The sequence below is a fragment of the Lagopus leucura genome, unplaced genomic scaffold, assembly GCF_019238085.1.
Source record: "Lagopus leucura isolate 7727_CA_CO unplaced genomic scaffold, USGS_WTPT01 Super-Scaffold_100001, whole genome shotgun sequence".
Taxonomy (NCBI): Eukaryota; Metazoa; Chordata; class Aves; order Galliformes; family Phasianidae; genus Lagopus; species Lagopus leucura.
In genome coordinates, this window is record NW_024962262.1 from 79,708,137 (window position 1) to 79,729,594 (window position 21,458).

The following is a 21,458-nucleotide window of genomic DNA, read 5'->3' on the forward strand; positions in this document are numbered from 1 at the left end:
ATAATTTTTAAAAATACGCCACTTCTCATACCATTCTCTACTCTGTGCTAAACATTCCTTTTTAGTATGCAATATTTCATTCCTGGCTTCTAAAAATGCCGTTTTGTGAAACACAATAGAGTGGTTGGTTTGATTTGTGCTAGAGTAGCCAAAAGTAAGTCAATTTTCCATTGTAGTAAAACTGCATTGCTGCTTTATTGTTATTGCTGTTTTGCTTTCTATTTCAGTTGAGTGCTTGCCGCCTGCTGAAATTTGTGATGATGGAGTAACCTGCATTGGAAAGGATTTATTTTGTGATGGAATCTTGGACTGCCCAGATGGTTCAGATGAATCTGAAAAAAGATGTGGTAAGAATGTAAATCTATTTAAAGCAGTATTTCTGAGCGTACTTAAAACTGTCAGTATTTTTTAAGTACTTCATAAGCAATTAGCTTCATTAACTCTGCTAAAAATACTAGCAACAATATCTAAGTGTTATAACCCTTATCTTGTAAACGCAATTTCATTAAAAATTTTAATTGATGAATAATGTGCTCAGTATATAAGAAAAAAATAACACAAGGCATCTACATTAATACAAAATGATATAGAAGATGATGTTTAATATATGTATTAATAACTATAAATAAATTAATAGAAATAGAAATAAATATAATAGAAAATATAAAACAATGTCAAAATCTCATGTGAAGTTGTGTACTAGTAATACCAACTATGTTCTTTCCAAAAAAAAATGTCAAATCACATTATCCAGTATCAGAAGTTACTTACTGTCATATTCAGCGTTAGAAGACAGGTTTATCTTTTGATTCCATCATTAAAAATATCATCATAAAAAATACTACAAGCAGATTTTCACAATATACTAGATAAGCTCTGGTTCAGTGATATTTTATTTCACTATGCTTTTCATTAAAAACAATGTATTCTCCTTGCTGATCTTCTCTCTGTCACCAGATAATTGGTTTTGGCATAGTGCATAGAAAAATGAGGCAAGAGCTAAGCTGATATGCCCGATCCCATTGTAAAGTTTCTACAGTAACATTAGCTATAAAACATCTGTTTGGCTTTTCCTGGTAAAATCTCTTATGCTTCAACTAAAAGTACATGAAGTGCCGCTACCTCCCTCCTGCCTCCACATTCTCAGGCTTAGTTGGTGTGATAGGGGTGTCCTGTGGCAACATCTTGTGGGCAGAATGGTTGAGAGTGACTCACATCATGGCACCCTTTGTTGGCAATCTATTTCCATCTTGTTACATTGAGTGCTAAAAATATTAAGTTGCTAACCACAATTAGAAATGCACGATGAAGATTTGTAGCATGTCCATAGAAAGGCAACAAAGCTGGTGAAGGGTTTGGAGCACAGTTCTTACGGGGAGCTGCTGAGGGATCTGGGATTGTTTAGTCTGGAGAAGAGGAGACTCAGGGGAGACCTTATGAGTCGCTAAAACTCAATAAAAGGAGATTGTATCCAGGTGGGAGTTGGACTCTTCTACTAGATTATAGCAATAAGACAACAGGCCTCAAGTTGTGCCAGAGGATGTTCAGGTTGGGCATTAAGAAAAATTTCTTCTCTAAAAGAGTGGTAGTGCATTGGAAGAGGCTGCCCAGGGAGGTGTTGGAATCACTGTCCCTGAGGTGCTCAAGAACCATGTAGATATAACACTGAGGGATATGGTTTAGTGGGCAATAGTGGTGGTAGGCAGACATTTGGGCTACATAATCTTAGAGGTCTTTTCCAGCTTTGGTGATTCTATGATTCTATAACGTGAACATTTCAGCAGACAGCTCTAGGTGATCCTGCATGAGCATGATGTTGGACAAGGTTCATCCATCCAATCTCAACTGATCTATGATTCTGTGAAAATCTTACAATCAAAAAATTTACATCCTTCACCCTTACCTAATTTCCCTGAGCCTTTTTTTTTTTTTTTTTTTTTTTTTTTTTTTTTTTTTTTTTTTTGTGCAGAATTGGCAATGCTCCATTTAGCAGCGAATACTGTCAAATTGTACCAAGGAGTCTGTTACTGTGTACCAAAATGCAGCTTTTTGATGGGGAGGTACACTTGCTAATGTCTATGTTGCTTTTCACAGTCTTACCTCTAGTATTTTCTTGCAAAGAAAACTTTTTAATGTTCTGGGAGATGCTGGAGCAATTAGCTCCCTGAGGTGTTTTTCAGAAAATATAATTTTGTACTAGAGGAGTCGGGAAAACTTATTTCAATTCTGTTGTGAAAACATATTTCTGAGCTCTCCTGGGTGATGAAGTCAGTCTGGCCTAAATATTCAGAAATATGTGAATTGCTGAACCCTGGTTTAAAAACAAAGAAGTAAACAAAAGATTGATATTTTTAATAACTTTTATACGACTCTTGTCAGAAGTGGAATCTTCTTCACACCAAAATGCTAATTGCAGACCTGCTTGTTACCTACATTTTTTTGACTGCAGCCAGTTGAGAAGGGAGATCTAGTCAAAACTTTGAGGGAACTATCTTTCAGTATACTTAGCATATCCATTGAAACACATCAAAATCTCTATTTATCTTAATAGCTGCATCCACAGCTGCATGATCAGATGCAAGATCACTCTACATTGAGGAAAGCTGAAGATCCTAAAGTAGCTACTGCAGGGTTTGGGGCAGCGCAACACCAAAGAGTTATTCAGTAATTCATTTCTATTTTTTCACTGTTGTTCTGAGATGTAGGATTTTGGTTTTGGTGAGTTATGTTTTTATTGTGGACACAGCTAAATAACAAAGTGAAGGTCTTATAATAGTTAATAATTAGCAATATATATCTCATAAAAATCTTTTTTGCTACTTTGAATAATTAGATTCAAATTTATAAGTTTTACTTATATTTTATGAAAGTTATTACAACCCTACCTGTTATAGATGAGAATTTAATTGATACTCATACACTGATATTCATCCACTTGCAGTCAAAGTTATGTATACATGGTTCAGTAGTGTCCTGAAGGCTGCAAAGTGGTAAAATTGTCTAGATTTTCAGAAATATGTCAGTGTCTTACAGTGAGATTTATAGCTGGAAGGTAATTCTTCTTGTTCTTTCACACAATGGAGTTGCCACCCTTTAAACAACTCAGTTTGTTTTTCTATGGTGATTAGCTTTGTTGAGTACTTGTGAGTTTATAGTACATTTGTAGTATTAAAATATAGGATATGTGTGGAATATTTAATAGTCTTTTTGTGCATTAAACAGAATTCAGGAAAGTCTAACATTCTCAGAAAATGAACACCTTCATTGTTTGCTTTTATTGATGAAAATTATCTTGAAAGGTTTCTCTCTGGTTCTGCAATGGAGTGCAGTAACAAAAGGCCATTGCAAAAGTACAGTTAGCAATTTCAGTGAAAGGGTCTCTAGAGAAATGCAAAAGTCTGAACAGCATCTATTAATAATAGCTTGCAATGACGAAAAGCAGCCATGTAGCACATGAGTATAAGGAAAAGGAGATTGGAGCCTGAGCCCAGGAGCTGTTTCACTTTGCAGACTCTCATCTCAATTATTATATGTCTAGGCTAACATTTTGTGATTACCTACCTCAGAACATTACTAGAGTACTGAGAGTGATCAATCATACGAAAGCCAGGAAGAAATATGCTGCCCTTGGCAGAGAAAGAGCCTATCAAATGATATTTGTGGACTTGATCTGACCAGTTCAGGGAGCTTCTCCATGGAATGCAGGAATAACAGGATTAAGCCTTCTTAATCCTCCCTGTATACCACATGAATAAACAAAAATGGACAGAGACATGTTGGGAACCAGTGAAAGTGATGCCTATAAGAGATGTCTCCTGTCTTGTTAGGAGAACAGCTGAGGCTTCTCTGAGAGCTCCAGGAAAAAGAAAAAGTGTACTTGTTTGTTACTCTGCTAGTCTCTACCCTGCGATGTGGAACTGCTAGGAGCATACTGATGGCTTCCAGCCACCTTCCAGGTCATTCCTAAGATATCAAGCATTTACTATTCCTAGACAGTGGAGAGCAACTTAAGAGCTTTTGTCTTTATCTCTTTGTCCTGTTTCAGGTTATTCAATATCTCTTAGGAGGTAAGAAGAAACAGGAAAAAAAAACAAGAACAACAAGTAATTGTTGAAAAGAGCAAAATAGTCACTATTTTTATAAAAACAGTATGTTAGAGGTTTTAATTATTATTGCAGGTACTAAAAAACCCTTTTTAGGTTAGTATGCGTCTTGCTAGCCGTTTGTTAACAGTACTGCTGTTTTTCACACTTCACACCTCAGAGCTAGGCACTTTTCTTCTTCTTACACTGATTTTACTCTTCTTACACTAATAATGGCATCAAATAGGGAATTCTATATCACATTATTTGTTACTACTTGTATCTACTATCTTGCACTGCCTTTCCCTTTCTTCATTCATGGTATCTGTTATTTTTTCCAGTCCTTTTCCTGTGTTCCTCATACCTGTTAGTTTCCATTTGGTGACTGCATGTGCAATTAAGCGTGTTGACACCTGAAATTCATCCCACAAGTATAGCCAAAGTTTCATTCTACTATAACTGAAAACTAAGCTTGTGGATTTATATTTTTAAATGTCTCCATTAAATATCTTTGTTAATGATTTCTTCTTTTCCTCTACTATTTCCGAATATTTTATTAATACTGACTTTGGAAAGATATCCATAGTATTTTCTCTGTCCATTAAGTAAAAAAAAATAGTTGTAAATTTTAACACATTAGTGAAAACAGGGAATATACATATTCAAAGGGACAGAAAAAGTCATTCTATGCCTGCTCCAAAACTTTAGTCTAACCTGATTAGAAGATTGTATAAAATAGTAAGTCTTTTTCATAGACCTACTTTCTTCATGTATTTAAGACCATACATGGTTTGGCTTCCTCCCAAAGACCATGAGAGTTGCAAAATGGAACATGCTAACAAGTTTCTATTCCAGCTTATTCTTGAGTCCTGTAATTGTTAGTGAAATTCATTCTACACAGCTTTTATTAACACAGTATGACTGAACCTGACAGAAAAAAAGCCTGATTTTTATGTTAGGTTTGCAGTGATAGTCAGAAAGAATTTTACACTTATCAAATGAACAGGCAAGGAGTACTGATTTATCATTTTTTGTAATCATTTCCCAGAGGAGAGCTATGGTCAATAAAATTTCCATTTAATTTTCGATATGATTGATCATTCATAATTTGAATAGTCATTATAGGTATGATTTCACTTCTGACGTTAATGAAAAGCTGTATCTAATTCTGGTTATCAGTCTCAAATTGATGAACTTGTCATTTACCTCTTCAGCTAATCATGTATTGATTACAGCATTATTTGAAAATATGATGCTTTCCTAAAAACTGAAGGAAAATCATCCTCGGAATCTTTGCATCACGTTCAATGAGATGCAACAAAGGTTTCAACAGTGCTTCAATGTCTTCAGAAATGAAAAAACTCTACATGAATTAACATTTTTAGTCTTGTGGAAGCTTAAAAATATGATTTTTTTTTAACTAATTGATTTTTAAACTGAGCATGCATAAAATGAAATGAAATTGCAAGACCAAGAAAACAAAACTAATACAAATATCTTGAAAATTACATCATAATGAAGGAGGTTTGGCTTAGACTTGATAGCTGAAAGGATACAGAATATCCACTTAGCTCTTTGAGTAATTAGTAAAATGTAAGGTAAGGAACCAGGGAGCTCATAAAAGTAGAGAAAGCAATGTCAACCATATCCCTTCTTGACATCATTAACATGATATCAGATTGTTTCCAGACACGTTTTCCTCATTTAAAATAGCAGTAGATAAGAAATACTAAGAGAAAATTCTTTAATAATGTAAAAAGTAAAATGAAAGACAGTTGAATTAATCAGATTTTTAATTAGACTGACTGATTTAGACTAGTTTGGATTAGTTGCATTGTCTCTAACGTAAAAATTAAATTGTCTATAATATTGTAGTATTTTGAGATTAAATAATCACAGGAATTTGAAATGGGAGTGGGATGGTAATGTGTTTTAGTTTATCATTCCATTCTTGCTTACAAGGTATTTTCTAGGTAATAGTTGCAAACTAATATTTAAGGTCGCTATCACTTTGATACTGCTTCCATTTTTCAAATGGCATTTTGACAAATGTTCTTCATTATATTTTTACAGCTGCGATTTGTGATGGAAAATTCATGCTGACTGATTCCTCTGGGTCTTTTCACTCTATGAATTATCCAAAACCATATAATGCAAATATTGTTTGCCAGTGGATTATACTGTAAGGCATTTTCTGATGATTTTCTACTTAACATTTGTTCAATTATGAGGTGATATTGTTTTCTGCACATCAACCCTCTGTCATTTGTTTGTATTCTCAAATATCATAGCATGGAAAATATGAAATAGCATTTTCTCCTTTGTATTTCTTTAAAAACTTGCAGACCCCAAACTGACACTAATAATGATAGTTGTGGTATATGATTTTGATAAATCAGGTGTGCTGCCTGTATGTACAAGAATGTATTTGTAAGCTTACAATAAATCATACAACTCAAAATAATTGCAATACATATAGTATATAGTAGCCTTTAGTTACTAACTTTATAAGACATCACTATTTTTAAAAAGCGGAGAATTCAAGAATTCCCATATTTAGGGATACAAAGTTCAATTTGAAATTATTTGTATTTAAGGTCCTAATTCATTTAGAAATATTTTAAAATTACACATATGACTGAATAGCATCATAACAGAACAAAAGTTCTCAGCAAAGGAGGTAAAATTTGTTTAACCAAGCATACACACCTATAGGGATGGACAGCTACTTGACTTTGATACTCTAGGTTCTCTTTATTGCCCAGGAAGAACAAAGATAGCTATAGTACGTGACAAATCTCATCCTAAAGTATACACCTAAAATAAGACAGGTGATTAGAAGTTTGAAGCTTCTAAAATCCACAGAATGATTGTCAGTTCAGAAGTTACTGAATTGAGAGGCAGTGATTATGATGATGGCTTTATAATAACAACCATTCTTTGATATTAAGAAGTATTAGTTTTGTAAAAAAAAAAGTTTTAAAACAGATTAAGGAAATATTTTGAAAATTGAATAAGATTTGAAATTCTTCCTTCCAAAGACTCCTTTGAGAGCTCTACTCTTTGAGTTCATTCAGAATCTTCACCTTTACACTTCTGGAATAAGTCATCATTTTTCTTGTTTGATACAGTTGCTCCTTCCATTCACCAATACTTACACCACAGAGATTTTAATATATAGTGTGTCATAAGAAAAGCACAAGATTGTGTTGATTTTACAATTCCACCCCTCTAATCTTTCCATGAAGAAGCAATTTCTTCTCCTTTCAAAAATAAGAGCAGTATGTTCAATATTTACCTAAAAGATTAGCTCCTCTTGAACTCTCAACAAAATGTTTTACCGTTTTAAAACAAATGATAATTGTTTACCAGTGGATAAACATCTAAAAAAAAGTTTTTTAAAAAAATGATCATACTTCTCTACTAAGCAGTATTGATAAGTTCCAGCAGATTGCTGTTAAAAAGAAAAAAAATCTTTATTGGCTCTTTCAATTCCAAAAGCAAATGATGATATAAGAAGCTGGTTGTGATAGCATGATAGCACTGCTTTGGAATTTGTACTACCACAAATATATCTATTTAATTATAGGTTACTAAATGAATATAATTTCAGTAAAAACAAAATACAGCAATTTTTACACTTTTATTGAAATAAATACTATTAAATTACTAGTATTATAAATACTATTAAAATTACTGGGTGATTATTAGATTTGATAACATATTCTCAAACAATGTTTTTGAGGTCTCAACTCTTCATGTAGATTTAAAGAGGCATTTTAATAAAAGACCTCATAATAAAAGAGGATTTTCAAGAAGGATTGGCATCTGTCTCTTTTGAAAGATTTTGATGTCCTGCTATTCATATTGATAGCATCACGCTACTTTTCTGACTTAGAGAATTCTGCCTGAGCAGCTAGATACTATTTATCAGTAATGTATTCAAAAGTGATTTAGAATTAATGAACCACAGAGAAAAAATGTCTGTCCAACTGAATATCATATTCTCAATTTTTAAAAGATTCAGTTCCTAAAATATTCTTGGCTCCAGTGAGTTCAGGAATACCTCTACTTTTACAAAAGGTCAATGCTCTATTACATCTGCAATTCTACAAACTAGGAGCTAGCCAAATTGCTAATGTTAATTAATCATCTTGGTTGACATTATTTCACTTGGGTTCTGAACTGATTGTTATTCAAGCATACAATAAATTTGTTACAGTATTTTTTTTTAATTTTTATCTTTTCTGCTTTACATTTCTGTTTTCATCTTAGAGTGCCTCAAGGATTATCCATTAAGGTGAACTTCACTTCTTTTGATACAGAGGAGTTTATGGACAATTTAAACATTTTTGAAGGTATAGGACAAAACAAGACTTTAAGAGGTAAAGTAATTTTTCAGCTAATATTACTTTCCCATTAATTGAATTCATGTAGTAAAAGATTTTAAACTGAAAAAGTATGCATTTGTATGTTTAAAGTATGTTGAAAAAATGAATCTGTGTAGAGTTTTCCTTTTGAAGTTCATATCAATATACTCGACCATTCTTATGCAGTGGACAGATAAATGTTGGCCTAACATGTAAGAAAACACAATTTTTTAAAGGCCTTATCTGAGCAATGTAAATACCTTGACTATTGCCATGATCCTTTAATGTCATCCATAGTGACATTAAAATAAGTGATCTAAACTGAAGCTGATAGGATGAGTACTTGGTACTCTGCAAATTATTATATGTGTGGCATTATTGACTCAGACCTGGAAATAGTGAAGATACTGAAGACAGATAACTAATTTCTCTCTATATTCTGTTTTGAAAAAATAGGTTTCTGCCCATTTTTCACTAGACTCAGTTTATCCAGATGAATTCCATCATAGATGGAATACATGTATGTGAAGATAAATATCTAGATCCGAAATCTTTCTAAGTCAGAAAGATCTTTAATATGTATTCATATTTTTGGAAGCAGGGAGGGAATGGGACTGTAAAGTAGTGAAAGACGTGGAATACAGAGTACAGAAACTCCACTCCTTCTACTGCTCTGAATATAAATCCACTTTGGGATTTAAATTTCTGTGAGAGAGACTGCTTCAGTAGTACAGTTTGCAGCAACCATTAACTTGCACATTTTTTAAGGCTGCTGTGAGTGTGTCTGGTAATAGTGCAATGATATAAACTTAAAGATTGTCCTTCAGTTGGTTTTGTAAAACATTGCAGTTAAAAGGTACATCTCCAGTAGACTCTACATTTAAATAAATAAAATAATTTTACATTAATTTCAAAATTTCTCCTCGAATGTCTGTAAGCATATGTACTAATTATTAAACCGTGAGAGAAAGTTTATATAACAAATATATATATTCAGTATTTTTATTACAGAGTTTCAGAGTGCATATCTGTACATTGAAAAAATCTGCAGCATAAGACGCATGTATATGAAGATTTTAGATTTTAATATATGGATATTGTATAACAAAATAAAAGTATAATCACACTGTAATATAGACAATGATTCTGCACTAGCTGATGTTATCCATATTGGGAGATATGTGAGATGGGAAACGCAGAATAATTATATTTAGCCAAATGACTAAATGGCTTCAGGATTTTGAAGGTCATATGACAGATCACAATGCAAGAGAGAGTATTATTTAAAATTCAAAAGAACTTTTTAATATATTATTTCTTATAATAGTGCTGGGGATTTCATTATACATGGGATTTTTTTTTTTTTTTATTGATTAATTTACTCTCTGTTTGTTTTCAGCTTCTCTCTCAGGATCTAATCCTGAGACAGTTCACATTTTTTCTCATGAGGTTACAGCCAGGTTTACATCTGATTATTCTGTAAACTACAATGGCTTTAATGCAACATACACTGCTTTTAATGCAAGTGAACTAAAAAGTAAGTGTTCTTTTTTGCTATTGTTGTAGTCGTGGTAGTCTGCAATGCTTGATGAGACTATATGTTTCATTTTATAAAATGGAAATGGAAAGAGAAGCAGTATTTTCTAGCCTCAATCCTCTACCTTGGCCCACACTGGGAAATTTCATCTTTTTTTACAGACCATATCATTGATTTCAAAATGCCTGTCTACAGTCATACAGGCTGGATCTAGCAATAGGGAGTTGACTTACAGTGCTTGTGCTGTTAAAATAAAAGAATAAAACAATGGCTGTATTTCCTTGAGATTCTTTTCAGCAAGTTTGTTCACTAACAAACACAGTATAATCCCTGCCGCTAATCATTACTTTGTTATCTCTAGGCAATACCTGTTCTCCAGAGTTTCTCATGTCCTATCTCATTGCCACAAATAGCAGTTCCAAGTAGTAAAACAACCATTAAGGAAAACACTGCTTCTGTGAATAGATATTGGGATCCAGATGTAACAAGTCTTCCTTGATAAAATCCAGCAATACAACTCATGCTCTGATGTACCTTAGCAGTTGTTAAAAAACTTAGACGCAGATTTTGCAAGTGAAGATTGCTTCAGGCTGCTAAATTTTGAGCAGAAATGAATAGGGAATGTGACTAGAAAGGGGTATGCTGCAGAAGAAACATCCAAAATGTCACTAAATTCTTGTCATGTGGGCTAATTTGAAATTCAAGATACCACGAAAAGACACAGGACAAATTGTGGGAAGAAAAGCGATGTCACAGCGAATCTGTATGATCAAAGAAGGAGAAGAGAACAAAGAAAGGAACATTCCTGGTGCATGAAGCACAGCATTTATATATTGAGCTTATAGTTGGTGGCTCTGATAGGAAGCCCTTTCAGCTGGAGCAGCCTGAACTGTGGCTAAGAGGAAGGCTAGTCCTTAGGGTCTGCTATGCAGGTCTCCTTTCTTGTTTATCCACCACTTATTGGCAAATGATCAGGAAAGAAGTTTGGTAAAGGAGTGCAACCTTCAGGCCACCTTCAGCAACAATGAATTGTTGACAATAAAAAAATACACATTTCAGTGAGTAATCACGTTTCTTAGAAGAGAGTCACCATAGGCTTCAATTTTCAAATGCATTTGAAAATTTAAACTTTGTCATTTTTGTAAATCTGAGAAAATATTTAATCTATTTGTCATTTTTATTTACTAGATGTTCTTGTTAACAGATTTTGAGAGAGTCAGTTGCACTTTTGAAGATGGATTTTGTTACTGGATACAAGATTTAGATGATGATTTAGACTGGGAAAGATATCAGGGCCCTACCTTTCCCTTTTTGAGTGGTCCTGATTTTGATCATACATTTGGCAATGAGTCAGGTAAGGTCACATACAAATTGCCTTTATATTAAAGGAAAAGCTTATTTTAGCTTATGCTGTATAAGTCTGAGCTGTTTTCTTTAGAGAGGATGCAATTTTATTCTGCCATAAAAATTATTCAGAGCTATCAGACAAAACTCATTTTCATCTTGTGTAAGTATACCAAAACTAGAAATAAATGGAATATACGAAGTGATTAAGGTATGCGATATCAAGGAATTTTAACACAGTTCAAAGTCTAAGGAAGATATATTATACAGTAGCGTTTTAGGTAAAAAAAAAAAAAATTCCTTGTTTACCTTAAAGGAAAGAAAAATTATTATTGTTTTTTTTTTTTCCAAAACTACTTCTTTTTCATCTGTGTCTACATCATGACAGTCACAGAATAATTTTTATTTTAAAATGTTGACCTGAGTGGTATATAGGTCTTCTGTTTTCCTAGTTATAATATCACATCAGACGCACTAATTTTCAACACACACATGCACAATAAACTCCAGGAACATCTATAGGAAAATAACTTGATCAGAAGAGTGATCGTATCATGTATGGATTTTAATTACCGAGACAATACTGTTAGGAATCAGAGTTTGAATGCATACAATGGGTGCTTTTCTGAAATTGAATCCAGAAGTTTTTCTAGTTCAGAAGGAAAACCAAACAATCTGTATCAGCTGATTGATCAGCCCAATTAAAAATAATTAATGTAATCTGGATTTCACAATGACCGTATGTGTGCTATTCATGATAAATAAATTATACAGTGACAAATAAATTACACAATGACAAGTATCTGGAAAAATTGCAGATTACTCTGGCAAAAGTTACTCAGAGGATAAGAAAAATATAATTCAGCATGTTATTGTATACAAATTATTCCTTTTTCTGAGTAAATGAACATTTTCTAAATAATTCACTGTTTTCCTGCTCAACTCCTACAGTACATATCAAATGAGAGAATGTAATATTTACTTCCTGAGACACTTGACAATAATTTCCAGCTGTCTTGAAAATGCTAACATATTCTAGATGTTTTCTCTTTCACTTTCATAGGTCTAAGCTGATGTATAGAATGTTACTATATGTAATGTTATTTTTATTTTGAATGTTAATATTTCTAGTATTTCTAATTGAAATAAAAGCATAAATTATAGTGTTAATATCTAGATATTATGTAGACAGTGTACTTTTGTTTTGCTGCTCTATTTCTTTTGCTGCAAGCGGAAGAATTAAAACATATTAACAAGCCTCAAAACCAAACCATTGTAATACTTCTGACCTCCATTAGAAGTTATTTATTTTGGTTAGATTATGCTTAAGCCTCATTTCACTTTTTGTTTACATCTGACTGTGTTACACGTCAGTATATTCATTAAAAATTCTATATCCAATGCAACGAACATTCTAACAGCAGAAGTGCTAATGGAAAACATCATTCATTACTGGACAAGTTTTCCTAAATTGAATCAGAATGCTCAGAAAATTGATGAAATAAAGACAGAGGACTGTCATTTTGGCTATATAAAGACATTTTCTAAATACGAATGCCACTCTTATTTTCTAAATCTGGATATCATTTATTTTTTGATGTATGATTTTCTAAAGCAACTCAGGAATTTATTGATATTTCACACTATTTTGTGTGCTTGTGTACTTGAATCTTCTAGCTAATCTGGAGGTATAAATAAAAATGTGGTATAATGTACATTAATTATAATTATTTTTAAATTGTATGTAATATTTGCATATATAGGAATTAGCTAGATATGCAGATAGAGAGAATAAAATCTGAAATTACAGCCAAGATTTCAATAAGGCAAAAGTCTTATCTTAGGACTTTTTCTCTGTCCACTTTTTCACTTTTCTGTGATAAAACACAATGCTTCTGTACCCTGGCCTTGTATTATATTTCCATATTGCAGCAGAAAGTTCAAATTCCCAGCTGCAAAGAATAAATTCAGAAAGGTTAAAAAAAAATCTCCAAATAAGATATCTTTCTTTTTTATGATGTTTCCTCATGCTACACAGTGTTCACATAGTCACTGCCTCACTCCTCAACACACACCTTGTATCTCACACTATTATGTAGATAAAAGCTATGGCACTTTAGGAAATTCTATAAAGCCACAGTGCCAAACAGGATGGCATCTTTATAAACTAAGCAGGAATAAATTAATACCTGACTTTACTGAAGAAAATGCAGATCTCCCAGAGTTTAGAAGGGTTAGTTTCTCATTTCATCTTTAGTTCTGAGGACCATCCATCAAGCTTAAAAGCTCATTTTAATGTTGTTGACTGTTCACTTCTACTGTGTCAGGGATATTTCAATCCATTAGAAATATTTGTGTTTGATAGTATTAATACTATTTTTAAACAAAAAAAAAACAAAACACCTTGCTCTCATTTGAAAAATGAAAGTTCTGTATTCTCTAAAATGTGCTCATTATATTGCAGGATTCTATATTTCAACACCCTCAGGACTTGGAGTTGAAGGAGGAAGAGTTCGACTTCAAAGTTTGCCTTTGATCCCCTCAGATCCATCTTGTCTAAGTTTTTGGTAGTGCTATGTAACCTCTGTATATTACATGTGGATCCTATACATATCATTCATTTAAGAAGAAAAACAAATAATTACTTTCATATACATATTAGTTCAAGTCAGTGTAATAGCCTACATCTCTTTAGACTGCTATGACCAATCTTAACTTCTGAAACTTTTACTCCATTATAGGTTTGAGTCTTGCAATTAGCTTTGATGTATTCTCTTTTTCACCCCATACTCGGCATTTATTTCTACACAGAAATATTAAGAATCCCTGAAATGCTTTTGTCACAAAGCTTAAGTATCCACAGATAATGTGGCAAAAAAATGAGATAAAACTTTCAGTTTTAATCAAGAAAAATGGAACTCTTAACATTAAAAAGTTAGATATTACTCCACAGTTTCATTTTGTTCTAAAAATAGAAAACTTTGCTTTTACCCCTGTAGGTATTACATGTACAGTCCTAACATTTACCGTTTATGCGTTAACATAAGAAGTGAATATGGTCTTGAAAAGATAATTTTCCAGAAAGAAGGAAACTATGGAAAAAACTGGATTTACGGACAAGTAACTTTAAATGAAACATCTGATTTTAAGGTTTGTTTAACATTTAGACTTTTATTTATTTAGTTTTTTTTTTAACTGATGTCAATTTTGTTCCAAATGAACCGAATGATCCACAGCTCCAAATTTATTCCATAGGTTTTTTGATGGCTTATCTTGCTATAGTAGATTTTATCAATGCAAAAACACTATCAGAAAGATGCATCCACTGCCTGAGGAAATGAATATGTCTGTGACCTGGCTGCATCACATTTCTAGCAAATGTGTGTTCTGGGACCTCAAGAACAGTTACAGTACTTTACTTATATATACTATATACCTATACCATATATTTTAAAGACATAAAAATGTCTTTTGCACAAATGCCTTGATAGCAGGATCTCTTTAAATGCGTATATAGTAAAACACAGTAATGAACATCAGATAAATTGCAGGTTTTTTTATGTAGATAAGCCATTATATCACAAGGTTTGGACTGGTAAGTGATACAGAATGCTGTGTATCAAAAATTACATTAATTTATATGTAAATTATGGAATAGTTCTAAATTATGTTCATCACTTATATAAAGTTCCTGCATTCCTTAGAATGATTCATTCTGTTTGCACGGTAGGAATTTGTGTTGCTGGGAATCTTATCTCGTCTCTGATACCCACCTCTGAGTGTAGCACCAGCTCAGATTATAATGGAAATGAAATGTCAGAAAGATAAAATGTGTTTCATTCATTCATTATATATATATTATATATATATATATATTTCTGATGAATTTCAGGTTATATTTGATGCCTTTACAAAGATTGCTCCAAGTGAAATTGCCTTGGATGATATTAGCCTGACAGAGGGAAAGTGTAATGAAAGCAATTATGTAGAGCCAACTGCACTTCCAATTGCCACTACTACTGCTTCAGTTCCCAGTAAGTAAACATGATTGGTGATTATCAGTTCTTTCCTGCATTTGTGTTTCAGTGATTCAAAAACTCACTTCAGCTTTACAAAATTCTCCAACATTATAAAATTAACTTCAAAATAGTTGTTAGGAATTAGGTTTGCTGCTCATGACTCCATTCATAGCAATATAACTGATAGGTTCACAGCTTAAGCTATCAGTACATTATCTTCCAAACTTGAAGAGTGAAAGACAAGTTGTGGTGGTTTCACATTGATGGCTTGCTAAACTCCACTAAGCTGCTGTTTCACTCCCCTTCAAAGGAGCAGAGAAAGCCACATCTTGGCCACAAGGAAACCACATCTTTGCAAGCCGGGTCTCCTTGCATAGTATTTGTTCTGAAGGAAAGATGCGTTCATAACAAGAGTCCCACGACCCCTTTTCCAGTTTTTGTTACTGAGTATGACACCAGCAGAATGGAATATATTTTTGGTTAGTTTATCTCAGCTGCCCTTGAAATGTCCCCTCCCCATCTCTTGTCAACTGCCAGCTTACTGGTGTTGGAGGGGGATGGAGATTTCCTTTATGATTTCCAGCACAGCTCAGCACTAGCCAAAATATTGGTGCAATATCAATTCTGTTCTACCTACAAGTGCAGAACACAACATTATATGGGCTGCTTTGGAAAAAATAAACTTCATCCCAGCCAGGCTCAGTACATTAGTAAAGAATTTAGTATTTATATCTCAAATCTTTAACTAGTAAAACTTCCAGTACAACAGTAAGGTGGAGAGAACAAAGAGAGATGAGGATAGTAACTTCTGTATTTGAAATTATAAATGATTAATAGTGAGAAAAGAGTTTGCAAAATCACATCATGATATCTCCATAGGTCTCGACAGCATATGTTCACCAAACTCTGAGAACACATGCACAATGAAAAATCCAACGCTTAAGGGGAATGAAAGAATAATAGTGCCAGAACAATTTAAGAATGATCTATATGACCATTTAATACCCAAAATGGGAGTATTTATCTGGATCAAGGCTCACAGTGAATGAGATCTTCCGATTTGCATTTGGCCACGTTGTTATTCATTCTAGGTACCATTACATTAAAAAGGAAAAATAGAGCAGTATTTGGTTTGTAAAAAATCTTAGTAGGAAAACAGAAAAGACAGAGTGAGGAGTTCTGATGGCAGGAAAAAACAAACAAACAATAACAACACAACAATCAAAGGGTTTGTCTGTCTGATCTAATGAGTGATTTCAATATTTGCATAAATAACAAATGTGCCAAAACCAACTCCTGACTTTATCAGTCTTCACAGAATCACTGAATCATAGAATCACAAGGTTGGAAAGGACCTATAAGATCATCTAGTCCAACCATCCTCCTATCACCATTACTACCATTAAGCTACTAAACCATATCTTGTAGCATCTCATTCAGATGCCTATTGAACATGATCTTGCTTTGCTAAATTGTCTCCCTGTGAGGAATAGCTACTGGTTCTAGTAACAATGGATGGAGTATTTCCCCTGCTATGAGGAATTTCATTTCAATTCACATAACTGTCTTCTTGGCCTCCTTTATGAATCTTGGAAACGGAGTAGGAGTTGATTTTACTTGTGTATTTTCTCCGCATCGACTGAAAATTAATGAAATAGTAAGAATTACGTTTCTACATATATTAATTCATCTTGCTTTAGACACACCACATTGTGGAGTCTTTTAAAGGAAAACAGAGATTTAAGATTCCACATAAATTAAAATTTCACAGAGCCAGGTCACAGAGCCAGAATCTCACTGAGAAAAAATATGTAAAAATACCTATTGGCATCATTTTAAGTCTAAGAAATGCACATAAAACAGTGAAGAATAATTCCATATGATGTAAACAGTTCCACATACATTCAAAAACTGACATAAATACATTCAAAATACATTCAAAACCAGATACAAATCTGAAAAGACATTGTGGCAAAATAAAATATTTGATGAGATTTTGTAAAATAATGTGGACATGAACTTTACTGGGGAAAATAAAGACTTCCAGATCTATTCTCAGAAGGCTTGAAATCATTAAATCAGAAAATATGTTCCAGAACTGCCTCCTATTATATTTGCTGTCCCTTACAAGGCACAGCTAATTGCTCCCTTCAAAACATACAGCTAATAGAAGTCTAAAATTAAAATGATAGAAAAAGACTATTTGCACTATATTTATATCAGTGCTCTATGTAATATTGTGATCCTATCAAATCTATCACCTCTAAATCTATTGCATTAGAACAAGGAAGGAACCAATTCTTCCAAATTGAGAGCAAAATTAAATTTTAGAACACTGTCACAAAAAAGGGACATAAAGTCCGACAAGACATCTCTGTTAGTAAAATAAATTGTTACTAACACTAGTAATTGCAGTCAGGTGAGCAAGGTAAGTTTAGGAATTTGATTGCAATTTTCATTAAACTGTTAGGAGATGCTGATATGTGCCACCTCCTTATAAGTTAACTTCAATCAAATGATTAATGATGGAAAGTCTCTGTAATAGGATGTCACTGAGTTCTGCTGTCAAAATGTCACAGAAATGGTTTTCAAACTATGGATCTCAATGCTATACTTTGCATTGAGACCTGAATATTTAAGAATGAAGTATTTGTGTGGTGTATAACTGACTCCATATAAAATGAATAAGAGGATCCATATTGTCCTTCAATATGGCGCAAAAGTGTTATATCAGCAGTTCCTGAGGAAAAACTTAGTTTGCATTCCGACTTTATTGAAGCATGCTATACATATGCTGCCTGTAACCTGCTGAAAAACGTCAATATTATCAATCATCTTCAAAGAAGCATGACATTATATTGATGGATGTGGTGCAACTTTACTAACGCTGATGGTTTCACTACAAATGTCACATATATAAATGAGAGATGAAAGAATTTGCATTGAGCCAATTCCCTTTGATAGACTTAGAGTTTCAGTGAGATACATTGGCGTAATTTGCAGTGCCACAAAAGTTCACTGAAAAGTCAATTTATTTTTTTTGCCATTGTGTGTGGCAGGAAAGCTGGATTTCCTTTTGTCATTTACACAAGACTGTTACCTTACACTTTCATCTAAAGCAAGGATTGCTTTAATCTTCATATTCATTTATAACCTGTCTTCTAATACAAACCACAGTGTGAAAATTACAGAGTAGATTCCACACTTTTAATGTATATGTCAATATAAATTAATGTTTCGGCAAAAGCACAGAGGATTTTTCCCCCCTCATCATTTTCTACAGTGTTGAGAAAATTCTGCATTATGCCCACTGAAAGAAGCAAGATTGTCATCAGATGCTACTGGCTATGCATCTTAGATTCTTTATGCAGCTTCACAGTAGTTTTGTGTCTCTTTGTATCGCCACTAATATTTCATAACAAAAGCCAGTTTAACGCTTTTTTGTTCATAATGGTCTTACATACTTGTTTTCAAGCTTTTAAATTAACTGATTGTTAAATTATAAACTTTTCGACCAATTTGCTGTCACGTGTACAGTTTGCAGACCAGTAATCACCACATGAGGGAAATTATGTTATTCCACTGCCTACATGGGGAATGACTTTTCATAACATCATCAGGACTGCAGTTGAACACCTTGCCATTAGCACTTCACTGACCTCTAGCTGTAGGTAACAAAATGTCATGAATTATATGGGTCAGCAAGTCTGACTTAGACACTGCAACTGAGAGGGACATTGAAGCTCTCACACATTCTCCAATGATCCTTACTGGGATGGTGACTTCTCATAATTAATTGTTCAAGCTTTATAACAGTAGCAGCATAGCTGGGTCCTCATACTGGTAATGTTAAATAACTTCTTCATAAAATTACTGTTTCCAAATTATCTTTGAAGACAACTGATTGCAACAATAAGGAAATAGATAATTTATTTTTTTGTAATGTTCTCTTTTTCAGCTGACTGTGGGGGTCCAGTTGAACTCTGGGAGCCAAACAATACATTCAGCTCTAAAAACTTTCCAAACAATTATCCTAATCAAGCTTCTTGTAAGTTATTCTTCTCCAAGTCTTCAGGAAAAGTTTAGTTGAATAATAGTTCTAAATGTGTTTTCCTACTGTCAAGCTGAAAAGATTTTAGCTAAATACAGTGGGCTCTTTTAACTAAAGTGTATGTGTATGGCACTTAGCAGAAGCTAAGGAATCTTGTGCCAGTTGATTAAAAAAATATTATAATGAGTTCACACTATTATGTTTCAGACTGGCCAGTTGCATCACATCTTTCATATCAAATATTTTTATGTCAGTACAACAGACAAAGTGCTGAACGTTTGCATTTTAACATTTCACCTCAATGTATTTGCCGGGTTAGTAGCCTGGTCATCACTTCTATTAAATTGCTAACTTTTTTAAGGTGAAAGAATGTATGCATTTTGCAACTTCTCTGTAGAATGTTTCTTAACATATTGGTAAAAAGACGGCACTATTCTACTAATGTTACTTGATACATATTAAGCTAGAGTTGGCAAAATTAATAAGAAAATTAGACATACAATGTTTCAAGGTGATTTGCTAAGTGCAGTTGATGGATGAAGCAAGGAAGAGAACTTTGCTGTTTCTTCTTAATTAAATTTCAATTATTTATTACTTCATCTTTAACTGTAGAATTGTGTTGTGATGCTAATCACAAAAAACATTATTCTGTTTTTTTGTCCCATTTGAGATATGGTTCTCATTGCCAAGTGTTAATTTCACATGTTCCCAGATGAGATTGTGACTAGCGAGAAAATATTTTTCCCTCTATAAAGTGAGAAAAGTGTTTTATGTTGTTTATTTTTAACTTTGCAAGATTTCCATAGTATCCTCACTTACACAGAATAAATACGGTAAGGTTAAACAGAGGCAAATACTTCTTCTGTAAATAACTTTAAAAGCAGTTTTCTGTGTACAATGATAGAAAATAGTTTACTATCAAATAGCATAAGGATTAATTGACAAAACTATTTGTCATGTTTCCATATGTACAAAATAATTACCCTTTTTATAGTCAGAGAAAACTGCAGATGCCATGAATGGTAATAAATACATGTGTGTATGTCTTAGAAGCTTAAATGCAATTTTCAAAGGTATTTTAGAGAGCCGGTGTCAACAAAATTTGAGGTCTTGACAGCATTAGTTCCTTTTAACGTTAAGATTTAAACCTCTACATCTTTTTTTTTTTTTTTTTTTTTTTTCATGAAAATTGCACAGTAAACTCTAAAAAACAATAAGGTGATTTTTGTGTTTGTGTGTTACTATTTTCTAGGTGTATGGTACTTAAATGCTGAAAAAGGAAAAAACATTCAACTTCATTTTCAGGTTTTTGATCTGGAAAATATTTATGATGTTGTTGAAATCAGAGATGGCAGAGGACAAGATTCCTTACTTTTGGGCAAGTAACACTGATGTGTAGTAAAATGAATGCAATCAGGCCACTCAAGCAAATTGGTGGATCAAATGTAAAGGAAATTAATTCTCTCTTTCTTCTTTATTTCTTCATATTCATTTGTCTTGGAAAGTAGGAGAAGAACTTGAGATAACATACCATATGTGACACTGCATTTCCAAAGTGTTTGTAAACACTTAGCTTGTCATACATCCAAGAGAAAACAACTTAGTAAATAATACTGTTCATGCTCCTGGACAAACAGTGTCATTATTTTCTGTTCTGATGTGTCAAATTAGGGGTTGGGCTTTGGACATTGCAATCTTATTGCATCTAGTTTTGAGAAATAGCTGCATTCATGCAGTAGCAGTGTTTGCACTGAATCCTAAAATATTTTGAAATTAATAAGAACAAAATAACATAAATATCTTCATGTTCTCCTGGAGAATAGCTGTCTATACAGGAAACGACCCATTGCCTGATGTCTTCTCTACAACAAACCAGATGACAGTAACTCTTTTTACGGACGAGATTGCAACAGGGAAGGGATTTCTTGCAAACTTTACTACTGGCTACAATCTAGGTAAGTATATGATCTCCTGTCTTTAAGAGCTTATACCAGAGCTGAAATAAAATTGAAGTGCACTTAGAGGGTGTCTCTCTGTCCTTAGTCAACAGAAATA

General features: G+C 33.2%; 1 protein-coding gene across 1 annotated transcript in view; it reads left to right on the forward strand.

The window, feature by feature from the left end:
• TMPRSS15 (transmembrane serine protease 15) overlaps positions 1-21,458 on the forward strand; it is a 52,377-nt gene that overhangs the window by 10,757 nt on the left and 20,162 nt on the right. Inside the window, exons 9-19 of the mRNA XM_042866824.1 lie at positions 228-347; positions 6,156-6,264; positions 8,358-8,467; positions 9,852-9,989; positions 11,194-11,343; positions 13,798-13,900; positions 14,333-14,483; positions 15,226-15,367; positions 19,311-19,400; positions 20,656-20,781; positions 21,227-21,358. Coding sequence (XP_042722758.1) covers positions 228-347; positions 6,156-6,264; positions 8,358-8,467; positions 9,852-9,989; positions 11,194-11,343; positions 13,798-13,900; positions 14,333-14,483; positions 15,226-15,367; positions 19,311-19,400; positions 20,656-20,781; positions 21,227-21,358 — 1,371 coding nt within the window. The remainder of the gene's footprint in view (positions 1-227; positions 348-6,155; positions 6,265-8,357; positions 8,468-9,851; positions 9,990-11,193; positions 11,344-13,797; positions 13,901-14,332; positions 14,484-15,225; positions 15,368-19,310; positions 19,401-20,655; positions 20,782-21,226; positions 21,359-21,458) is intronic.